General features: G+C 36.5%; 1 protein-coding gene across 1 annotated transcript in view; it reads right to left on the minus strand.

The window, feature by feature from the left end:
- Nucleotides 1–1,078: 1,078 nt before the first annotated feature.
- The window catches only part of LOC149821707 (phosphatidate cytidylyltransferase 5, chloroplastic-like), a 37,526-nt gene continuing 25,719 nt past the window's right edge, over nt 1,079–12,885 (minus strand). Inside the window, exons 5-8 of the mRNA XM_089981412.1 lie at nt 9,646–9,770; nt 8,553–8,686; nt 4,565–4,680; nt 1,079–1,305 (exon numbers count right to left, since the gene is read on the minus strand). Of these exons, the coding sequence (XP_089837538.1) occupies nt 1,214–1,305; nt 4,565–4,680; nt 8,553–8,686; nt 9,646–9,770 (467 nt within the window). The 3' untranslated portion in view covers nt 1,079–1,213. The remainder of the gene's footprint in view (nt 1,306–4,564; nt 4,681–8,552; nt 8,687–9,645; nt 9,771–12,885) is intronic.

Consider the following 12,885-nt stretch of genomic DNA (forward strand, 5'->3'; position numbering starts at 1 on the left):
TCCACTACCGCTGGCCATTCATCTTGGCATTTCTCGAGATGGGCACCGCACCCATCTTGAGAAATGCCAAGGTGGATGGCTGTCAGGCAGGTCACCACATGCCCGCCATACAACGACGCTGCATACAATGTGAAGTCTTTTGATGAAGTGGAGTAAGTACTAATCTTGGTCCTTTAATATAACACGGTCTTAAGCTAGTTAGGCAACATGCAGTCTTGACAACCAAAACTGTTCAGAAAGATTGTGGTAAATAGCTGAAGGTTGTTGAAAATATCACATAACCACCTCCACCATTGGAATGCTATTCAGAGTATTTTTTGCTACTATTACATTTGAATTAAAACGGACCTTGGCACATGTCAAATGGAGGATGAGAGGTTGCAACCTTGTAAGGATCCCAGTAACTAGTGTTTCAGAAGCCATGCAATCTTTTATGTCTGGTCTTACTTTTCATCCAAACCAATTAAATGTTGAATCATACTGGTTCACAGAAGCCAACGTTTTAGATGTTCATAACCAGAATAACCTTATTCTTTTCCTTGCGTAAAGCACATTGAGTTACCTGAAACTTTTAAACCCTCCGAATGCGATCCCTATGTAAAAACGTCAGTTACCAGAAGCTTCTAAAAACCTCAGAACCTTGCTTATCAGGAAGCTCACTTCTTTCATGCTTTTATATCTTTGATAGAAAACTTCCCTTAATATTAAACTAAACTTCCGACGATATTGGAAACGCCCTTTTAATCAGAAGTTTTTTTTATCATTTTGTATTATAAAACCTACGTATGATGATTATTTTCGGGCAAGAGGCTAAAAGATGCACTTAACCAAAAAAAAATTACATCATATTCATTCCATTGTTGCTTCCTCTTAAGCTTCGTAAAACTCTCGGATGTTTCACGCATTAAGGCATTTTTAACAAAACCCACTTCTCACTTCATGCTTCACTCATCACTTCCTGCTTTGGTGACCATGACCCAGACAATGAAACATCAAATAACATGGAAGGTACAGATTCACATGTTCAATTTGATGGGATTGTTGCTTCCATAATGATTGATGAATAATATCTACCTCATTTGACCCACTAAAAATTAAACTGAATATCATAAACCAAGAAAGAATTCAAACAGTGACCACAAATTGAGCAAAAGAAAAGATTCTTACATTTGTACATTTTTGGTACGAACATGTACATAGAAGTACTCTGAAGTCAAACGCCAAACAGAGGCAACCCCATTCTGACAAAGGAGTAGGCAAGTGCGCCAGTGAAAATATAGCTATCCACTCTGTCGAGCAAGCCTCCTGTACATCCATCCACAGATATTTACTAAAATGACTAGATAATTTTGTGCATGAGGTAAATACATGAAAAACAGAAGACAAATCTCTTGCAAGTTCGGAACCATGTTTCCACATATTAATTTTGTTTTCCGTGCACCACAACACGAAAAGGATAAGCATCACTCTATACCAGAGAAATGAGAAGTATCAATGCATATTTTATTGCTTCATGTCCTCATAATTTCGACAAAAAAATTTGTAATATTCTACGATTTGAAGGGAAGGGAAAATAGCTGAAAGTTCTCATTTTTAAAGAACATGAGTTTAATCTCATAAGAGTATGGTTCAGAAATAGGTTTGGATTAATATCATCATTACAAAACTAAAAAAGAACAATGTCCATGCAACACAATCCACTTTGAATGAAATTAATAGATGAGAAAATATGAAAAGAACATTGACGTCCAGTCTCCACCATGTTAATTATGAACTTGTTACAAGGTAAATTGTAAGAAGAATTCTAACTGAATGATTAGGATAATCACAAATGTTAGATATATACCTTGTATATTACCACATTACTTATATAAATAAGAAAAAATACAAATACAAAGTATATAATGTCAAACATAGGGTAAAATGCTGACAATGACGCTGAAAGGTCAAAAAAGTGATTTTTTTTAGGGAATAAGACTTTGAAAAGAAACAAACCTGAGAATTTCAGGAAAATACTATAACAAACTGGTATATTTTCATTGGAAATTAGAAATTTTGGACTTGGTGATTTGAAGGAAGCCTACCTCAAAGTATGAGATACACACCTTAATACATTTCACAAATTCAGGGGCACCCATAAAGGTCAAAAAGCTGATATACATATGTAAAGCATGAATGTGCATATGACATCAATGAGTAGAATCACATCGGCTGACGAAGTATCAAGATGGGGTTCATGGGACTGTATGGTAGAGTTTATCATGGTTCATTTAGTACCAAATATTTCTTACATGTAATGATTTTTTGTCAACATTTTCGCCAACAGTTTCATTTTCGTGAATCTTGATGATCTTTTTTTCTTCTTTTTCCAAAATATTTTAATATTCAAGGAACCAAAACAATTCATCCATACAATCTGATCTACACAGCAAGAGTAGGTAAGATTCTACTCACTGATACCAAATATGTGAAGTGCACATCTGCAACAATGACCACAGTTACTGGAAGCTTCTTAATATCTAGGAAACTAGATTCAGAAGTGTGAAACAGCATGTTTCTTTCACGCCAAAACTTTATAGAAACTCGCTTCAGAAAAATGGAAGTTTGCTTCCCCCAATACAAAAGAACAACTTTGAGATTGTAAATGTCTTTCTCACATTAAAATAACAGTATGTTTCTAATGCTTATATTTCTATTACAAAATATACACAATAAATATTGTTGATGAAAATACTTAAAATTCATTTTTTTGTGAATAAAACAAGTTTTAACTATATTTAAAATTTTAAATGTTATTTTCAGCTTGTTTCTATTGTTGTTTCTTACTCACGCCGTCTTACACTTCATAAATAATTCATGCTTCATGCACCCAAACATTTCTCAAACACTCACTTTGTGTTACATGCATAGATTCTCATGCTCTCTGGTAGCAAAGCCAGAGACCATTATGTGTTTGAGTGTGTGTGTGTGTGTGTGTGTGTGTGCGCGCGCGGGCGCGGGCGCGGGCGGTCATGTATGTGTGCTTCTCTCCATATACAGTCATCTGATTGATAAATCTAGCAACATCACCAAAAGATAAATTATAATATAAACACATAACAATATTGGAAAATGATGCTTCCCTTACTAATTACTAAACCATCGATGGCCCTGAATGCATAATATGTAAATGTTTCGTAAGCATAAAACAGAGTACAAGTAAGGACTGGGGTGCCCTCTGGCAGGTAGCATCCAGACTTGCAAGCTGAGAACTGCAATCCAGTATTAGCACAAACAAGATCCACCAGACCATACTGTTTGAGTATGAAGAGTTCACCAACAAAACTAATCAATAGACCCATCAAATTGACCTCACTCAATTGAAACGGATGATTTTGGCTAAGTTGTTAATTGAATTAATGATAGCATGACTAAAGCATCAAAATATCATGAAAGAATTGTAACCTAAGGTGGCCAAGTGGAGTCAGCGATGAGGTTGGATCAAATTGGGGTGAATAACATCAAAATGATAGAACAGAGTGAAATTGAACAGGCATACATTAACCTTTCATTTAGCCATGAAATAGTAAACAGAAAACATGTTATCCTTCTTTTATCTTGTAGAGTTCATCATTTACTATGCACATTAGACAGAACCAGAGTTACCGAAAGCTTCTTAGGTCGGAAGCAAGCTTTCCAGAAACTCGCTTCGGAAGCATGATACTCCTCACTTCTGAAACTTCATGGGAATCTCGATCCCCTCACGTTTCTCTAAGCTTACCACATGTATTGCCCATGCTTCCCTACATGCTCTACTCATGTTTCTTTTCATGTGTTTCCTCTCACGCTTCCACTCACTTCTGATGTGTTTTCTCTATATTGGTAACCCTCATTGTTAGATTTTAAAAAATAATAAAAAACATGAAATATACAGATAATCAATTTTATTTTAGTTTTTATTTGCTTTTTGTTTGGTTTATATTCAGTTCTCATATTGCTTACTTTTTTATTCTTATTTGGCTTTCAAAATGATACGTCACTTCTCGCTTTCTATAAATTTTAAAATGACTCACTTCTTGCTTCCGCTTCTCGTATCGTTTCCTGCTTCCGCTTCCTAGTCTGGCAACCTTGGACAGAACACATATCTCATCGATGAGAGAAGAATTCCCGAGAAGGAACCAGTGATGAATTTTGAACCAATACATACTCGTTGCCTAAATCTTGGTTCATCATATAGTCAGCCACTCTTTTTCGGTTTTGACTCATCAAAACCACATACTTTTACAATCTAAATCGAATGTGAAGTTGCATTATCTAACTTTGCAGAAATAGATTAAAAAAAGAACCGTAAGAGTAAGTCTGATGGCAGGCCTAGACAGTTAAGCCTTCAAATAAAACTAAAAGGCAATCAAATAAAGCTCTAGTATTGCATGAAGAACTGGAAAGCACTATTCACTTTTAATGCCATTAAGTACCTGGCTAAGTACTTTGCTATAATAAAAACACTACTATATCAATTAAATGTAAACATCTTGCATAGGTATCAGCCCACAAGTAATAAGGTTAATATGGAGAGTTTGAATACCATGCCCAGGAATGAGGGAGCCTGAATCTTTGACACCAGCATCACGTTTGATCATTGACTCAACGAGGTCCCCAAATAGAGATCCCATGAAATTCAAGACTCCATAAGCTAATGCACTGATAAATATGTCACAAAATTAAGAAGTAAATGAAAGTCCCCAAGGAAAACAATGACAATTCATTCAATAAGTGTATATAGAATAAAAATATAAAAGATGGAAGCTGTGTAAGAGCATAGATTACACTAACAAATGCATAAACCATGTGCATGCAAAGCTAACATATAAACATCAATAACCATCTCCCACAACGAAATAACCAAAAAATACCAAACAAGAAGAAATCATCTGATCAGCTCCACAAGAACAGCAATAAGGTGAATACAGACAGAAACTAATGCAAACCATTGAATAAATGTGGGAACACCTATAAAATCAGTTATTTTTGAAGAATAAGAATAGAAAAAGGTCAGGGAAACACATAATTGTCGGTGTGTTTTCATGTATAATCATGAACCAATTTTCCATTCTAAAAAAGAATTAGAGGTCTCTATACAGACATTACGTATTCTTGTAGCATCACATTATAGCATCACATGACAGATTGGTACAGATGAAATATAGATCATGAACTTTTCAAGAGAAATAACTGCATGATTGCTCCCCCATGTTCAAAACCTATGTCACTGGGACACAGCATAAGAGACCACGTACCCGTGTCGACAGGGCCCAACATGTGTATGGTACCAGGCGCGGCACGGGTACGTGGGCCTGTGGGTTGGGTCAGGTCCAACTAAGACCCAAACCCACAGTCTCTCTTTATTTTTCTTTTTTTCTGTCTAAACCCTCGGCCCTTCCCACCCTCGGCAGTAGGAGAAGAAGAAAAAGGAGAGAGAGAGAGAGGTACCTTATTCTCTTACTCGCAGGGAGAGAGAAGGTGGTGGGGTTACAAAGGTGGAGAGAGAGAGGCGGTGTGGGTGGGGGTTACAAAGAGAGAGGGGGGGGGGAGGGGGAGAGAGGCGGTGAGGTGAGGGTTACGAAGAGAGAGAGAGAGAGAGAGAGAGAGAGAGAGGTGGGGGTTATGAAGAGAGGGAGAGGGAGAGGGAGAAGGAGGGGGAGGCAGTGGGGTGGGGTTAATAAGAAAGAGAAAAGGGGAGTTTGGGTCTGGATCTAGACCCAAACTCTCTCTCTCTCTCTCTCTCTCTCTCTCTCTCTCTATATATATATATATATATATATATATATATATATATATATATATATATATATATATATATATATATATATATATGCTGTGTCCCTGTGCCCTTATTTTTTAAAATTGCCATGTCGTACCCTCCATACCTGTACCCGCACCCGTGCCCGTGCTCGTGCCCAGGTGAGAGTTAAAAATGAACCCAACAATGGTACGCTGCCAAGTGCAAAGGTAAGGTATTCCCATGTGCCCCTTGTCTTTTTTGTTCCAAAATATTGCAATTTTTTCACAGACCGCATGAGAGCTTTGGCTTGAATTTTATATTGTATCAGCAGACACCTTATGCATAAAATCTGTCATATGAAATTAAGCATTAAACACCAAACAAATGCACTTTGGATTTTTACATATGCATGAATATTTATGGAAATAGCATATGCATTTTGAACTCTGTCAATCAGATGATTATAATTTCTGAGACAGAGGGTATCATCATTTGAGATAGACAAATTTAATCATGTGTGAAACTACAAGACATACATGGACGCCTTAAAAACAATAGGACTATTGGCAACCAACACCAATGAAAAGGTACGACCCATGATATACCATGAGATTACAGGGTGCAAACCACACCATTCAGGTGGGGTTAACTGGATAAACCCTGGCAGCAAACATATAATGGAGGTCCCCAAAAAAGAAGTAAGACTTATCACTTGAACCCTAAAATCCCATCTGAAAATTGAACTGCACACATCTCAGGTATATCATGCAGATCTTCAGTCTGTAAAATACTAAATTTCAACCCATAGCATCAGTTAGGGGCTAGACAAATGGAGGTAGAAAAGGTAGTTGCCCCATGGTTGCCAAATTTTCTTGGAAGCACATCTAAACCTCCAAGAATAGATTTCCAAATCCTACCTCATCCTCTTCCTTCTCTAAATCCTATTATGTAGATGCACAATTCAAAACATCAAACGAAATCTTGAGGTGCCTTGACGCACACTTTATTAGACCATACGAACCTTGAGGCCCTACCTTCTTAATATGCCTAAAATTTGTAGGCTGTCAAGAGGTCCAAATTTGAGGTGCCGGTACCAGGTCCAGGTCTGGTCCTACTGGACCTGGCTTAGGCAAGACCAGATGTGGGACTGAATTCAAATAGAAAAATCCAGGATATATATATATATAGAGAGAGAGAGAGATGTACGTCACATTAAAAAATAATGCAATTCCAGTTGGATTGATCTTGTTTGAAAATTTATAAGGCAGATCCAGGTCCATATACTAGTCAGACCTGTAGGTCCAACCCAATTAGCTAATCAAACATATTGCATTAAGCCTGAATCAGGTCATGCCCGACATGTTGACAGCCTTAGCTGCACGCTGTATGTGATGAGGTTAGGTTGATAATGATGCAATGAAAACATGGTAGCTCAAGCCTAGGCCTCTTTCTTGCAACTCAAACCCCCATATTCGCCCTGCCTATTTGGATAGCTTGGTACAAGATTTATGAATACTCATCGCTTTTGTTTATCCTGGTTAGAATAACCTTGCAAATTACAAGCAAGGTAGTGGATTATAGCATTGATGGCTGATCCTTGCTTCATGAAGAAACGGGAGATAAGTAACAATATGATGCCTCTCAATGATGATTTTGCAACTATTATCAGAAGAACCAAGACTGGATCTTTCTTTTGGGACTCAGTCTCAAGGTCCACGGACCCCATACAATTTATAATAAAGAATTATAGTGCCATCAAACAAATTGCTTCTTTACGTGTAAGAGTCAATGACCAACCTTCATTTTTTCCCCTTTTAAGGTTTATAGGATATCATACTCCCTTGTGCTTCAAAAGAAAAATAGAAGAGCCCTTTAGAAAAAAACAACAAACAATGACAGAAGATAACACTATAACAGGATTCAGGAAAAGGTTACACTGGACGGGCAACCTTCTTTTGTCCTCTGGATGCATCAAAGACTTGTTTAGTAGTACAACACCACAACAGATACTGGTGTTTTTAACAGCTGATGTTAAAATGACATGCTTGTTACAAAAGTTTCTTGTTTCATATACATGGATTAAGATCATAAGACAATAAAACAAAGGGAAAAAAATAGTGGAGCACATAAAGAAAAGTTCCAACAAGGCAAGATTTTTGAAAGAAAAGAAAAGAAGGATCAAATTAGGCAATATTTTGAAGCAACATGCTTACACAGAATGACACAAAATCAATTTGAGAAGAGTAATGAGAAGGAGAAAGAGGAGAGTCTTGCATTGTGGTAACAAAGACAATCCTCAGACAACTTATGATTTCTTAGCCCCAACATTATTATGATAATACTGTCCAAGTGTCCATCTGTCACTATCATAAAACCATTACACACTTCATGGTACAGTGAGTTACAAAATTGGGCAAAATTATTTTTAACATCTTATACAAGCCTTCTTTATGAAGGAATAGAAATACTGTGATTTAAATAACTTGCAGAATAAAATACTCTCCTTGGATCATTTTGATTGGCAAATAAGATGCTTACAAGTTAAAGATACTCAATAGAAACTATGCTAATTACTCATTCTCATATGAAATAAAAAAATATAAAAAGATAAATGCTTCACCCACTGAAAAGTAATTCAAATGCTCAAATTATCCATAAACACCACAAGACACAAACTTCTGAAGGAGACTTCCAGCGTGATATTTCCATGAAAAAAATGAGTCATTTAGCCCCAAGAACTAGTGATGAATAGTTGCGAATAAAACCTAATCATGGGAAAATGAAAAGTTACCTTGTCAACGAGGTTGGCCACTGAAGGATCTTTGACAGTAAGACCGTTGTCATTACACATCCAGTTAAGCCAGCAAAAGCTCCTTCCAATGTCTTTTTAGGGCTGATGTTTGTAAGTGGTATCCGGCCAATCGCCTGAAAGCAAAAATACAAAAGCTCATAGCTTAATCATTCATTGCCATTTATACAAACAAATCCACAGCACATGGGCATGCATGAATAACCGGTACTATAGCATACCATCCACTAGATTCTTAAGCTATATTTATATATTTGTCCTGTTATCTACATATAGGATTTAATTATTCAAGTGAAAGTATATCACTGCCTTTTTGCCTACAGGAAAAGCCAACATCATCTATCTCAGCTAATGAACAGAGGGTACAGAAAGAGGCTAAAACAACAGAATTTTACATTTTTCATGCAAGAGTAAATATTTTAGTGCATCAGAGATATTTGATACAGAGGAACGTTAAACCATATAAGGGAATCTACAATCAAAATGGCATTCAAGATGATATTCATAATTCAGACCAAGAACACAACAAATTGCATTATCAAAAAAACATACATGAGGAACTGTAATGGAATAGCAAGGAAAATGTGCAGAAGCCTACATATGAATTCAGAATTTTGGGCATGCTTTTTAGAGTTTGTTACTTAGAATCTCCAAAATAAGATCTTTTAGAATCTCCAAACTTAAGATCTTTTGGTGCTTCAAACAACAGCTCCCTTAAATGCCCACCTTCTTGAAAGCATTCACATTTTTGTATGTTCGCAAGATCATCATATTATAAATATAGTGAAATTTCTGCCTCATTTCATCCATGAGAGTATCCGGTACTCTCTAAATGTGGAAGATCATGTTGCCATAAAAGAGAAGGCGGGTATTCGAAAGGAGAGGGTGGTCGCTTTTAGCATACAGGAAGCAATCTTGCTACTAAAAGGAATCAACCCTGACATTTTGAAATGACAGATATGTCATATATTTGAGAAACTAGCCACCACAGATAGAGTTTGATAATCTATATAACATGGCAATATAGATAATACAAAGTATTCATTGACCACAATCCCGATAAGAAAAGTGATACCTTCCCAACTAGAAATGCAGAAGTGTCTGCTGCAATTATACTGCTGATAGAAATTAATGTTGCAACAAGGCCAACAGTCCAGTGGGCTTGACCCCCAAGAATGAATGGCCAACTAGCTCCAATTTCTGCCAATCATAAACTGGTTAAAAACCAAATTTTAGTAGATCACACAATGAGTAAAGAACCAAATTTGGCAGGCAGAATACAAACTATGAAGTGCAATATGGAAAACATATCAACCAATAGACATAATGAAGGGGAGAAAAAAAATGCATGAATGCATCACATACATATGTCCATGCATTAGATTTGTTTTCTATCTCCATTACTTTCACACAAATTTACAAGAAATTCTCAACTCAATGCCCTTAATTGACATTTTAAAACATCTATTTGTTTGCAGCAAACTGTAACATATATGTCAAGCAACTTTACTCATATTACCACCAAAAATATAAGCCCTTGAAAAGAAACAAGCCTGAGAATTTCAGGAAAAATACTATAACAAACTGGTACATTTTCATTGAAAATTAGAAATTTTGGACTTACTGAATTGAAAGAAGCCTACCTCAAAGCACAAGACACACACCGTAAGGCATTTATGGAGGAACAACTTAATCGAGCCTAACACCTCTCACAAATTCAGGGGGCACCTTATAAAGGCATGTGCCTCAACACAAGGCAATACCCATTAACAGGCTTGCTTCCCTTTTTTTATTTTGGGCTTCATTGGTTCCTTTATTTGTCAGATTGTCTCCAAAATCAAAGGTAAGGTTATTAAAGCTTGAGTTTCAGGTTATGTGAACCCCCCCAGTAGATTAAGACAGTATTTCAGGGAGAAAAGCTCCACCTTCCTCAAATTTCGATAGTTTTCATCATCCAGTTGTCTATTAGCTTCATGTATGTGAACAAGTGGCATAAGTGCAACGAGAATTTAAATATTTTATGTACATTCCATACCTCTTTGGAGAATATTATATAATATTAAATCCTTCCTGTTATACACTGTTACATATTCACTTTGATAATGTAAAATGATTTACAATCACAAAGATGGTACTGTTATTGTAGGTACATTCACAAGACCAGTATTGTGATTGTAGGTGCCAATGTTTTTGTTACATGAACACAGTTAAACCGGTTTCCCCAGTGAAAGGATTATTGTTAAGAAACAAAACTGTAACAGGCAGGTCACTTTCTCATATTGAATTGAAGGCAATTCCAGCCTTGGCAATGTGAAGGAATTGATCTGTCTTCCCTTAATTGATGTATTTTGAGCAAAATGAAAATCTAGACTCATATTCAACATTTGTGGTGCATTACAGATGGTGAAAATTGACTGCAGTCAGTTTGAACTGTTAGCCTGGCCGAACAGAGTGATATATATATATATATATATATGAACATTATGGCTCCGAATTGGTTGGAAATGATCCTTTTCTAGTATCTTTCAATTGAATTTTGGCCTGCTGTGGTCTCCAAGCTCATGCTCAAAATGAAGCCGTAAACCATTCACAGTATCGGGCAAAGAACGACTTGATCCAATTTTTGGGGTTTCAACCAGTAGTTAAAGTGAGGAACCAGACTACTTAACGAGAGTCACGTACACCAAGGATAACCCATTGGGAAGCAATGATCTGTCACAGCAAGCATTAGCTGTTTAAGTTGATATCGGTTTAAAAACCTTTCTACTGAGTTTTAGTAGTCTTTCAATTTTCTTTGACAGTGATTTTTGTTACAACGTTTCATCTAACCATAAAACATACCAACTATAACAGAAAATTCTCCTCCTCATTCTCCACTCTGGATCCTCAAGAACAAAAGAGGCATCTCAAGCCGGTTCTCCTTTCCCACTCGAGTGGTAAATCAAGTGTGTCCTCATATGATTCTGCCTCAAGCACCTCTATTAGTCTCAAAGTTGTTAGTCGAGGAAGCATGAGCGGGAAGCAGGAAGAGAGGCACTTCTAAAACTTTAGGAAACCGGAAGCACAAAACGACTTAGAAGCGAACCAGGAATCATCTCGGAAGCAAAAAGAAAAGCGAACCAGAAGCAAACTAGGAATCGAACGGAAAGCGAACCAAGATTCGAAAGAAAAACGAAGAGGAAAGCGACCTAAGATTTCAGTGGGAAGCGAATAGGAATCAAACAAGAAGCAAAAATGTAATTATATTTCAGTGTTCCACTATGAAGCGAAAAAACAAGAAGCCAAAACTAAATTACTATATCACAAAACAAAATTTCGCGCAATTTTATATCTAAAAATGGCAAAATATAAAAAAAGAAAACCTCAAAGTAAATTAAAAAAGGCTAGAACCAAATGCTTAAACTGCAACAGTCTAAAGTCCTGGTGTAAAATGAAGAAACACAATTAAGATTTGCAGTATCTAAAAAAAGCCTAGAACCAAACACTTAATTGCAACAGTCTAAAGTTCATTAAGATGCTGGTGGATGAAACTATATAACATGAACACGACAAGATGGTAAATGCACACAAAGCAAGACAAAATAGTAGCAAAATAGAGAGACAATCAAAGCGAGAGAGAGAGAGAGAGTATATGAGGACACTCATGGTCATGGGAGGTCGTCGAAGAACGAGTGTCGTGTGAAAATCTCTATAAAAAAGGATTTTGTGTATAAACACAATACTAGAAACACAAAGTGTGCACAAAGGCATAAAAGGAGAACTCTCACAAGTGCACAAAGGCACGGATACAAATGCACAAAGGCATAAAAGGAGAACTCTCACAAGTGCACAAAGGCACGGATACAAATGCACAAACGTAAAAAAATATCAACTTCAATATGTTGGGTCCCAAAAGAGGGCTTTACAAAAGTGTAAGTTACAAGGGGGTAACACCCCATATTTATAATACAAGGGAGAGAGGGAATGAGGGAGTGTTGGGCTCCCAACGGCTCTAAATAGAGCTGTTGGGAGTCCAACAGCTCTCTCTACTTTATGCTTTTTGACTTTGGTCAAAAAAGCATAAAGCCAAATAAGTCCAAAAACTAAATTAAAAAAGAAAAAGAAACCTAACCTAGTTAAATAAACTAACCTAATCCTAACTAAACTTAAAAGTAAACTAAAACTATGAGATTACATATTGAATTATGTTACATTATTTAACACACACCCTCAAACTTAGGGTGACATAACCGAAAGTTTGCCAAGAAGGAAGTTAAATCTTGGAGAGCACAACGCTTTGGTGAAGAAGTCTGCTAGTTGGTATTCTGATGTAACA

The sequence above is a fragment of the Nuphar pumila genome, chromosome 11 (assembly GCF_984573655.1).
Source record: "Nuphar pumila chromosome 11, dmNupPumi1.hap1.1, whole genome shotgun sequence".
Lineage (NCBI taxonomy): Eukaryota > Viridiplantae > Streptophyta > Magnoliopsida > Nymphaeales > Nymphaeaceae > Nuphar > Nuphar pumila.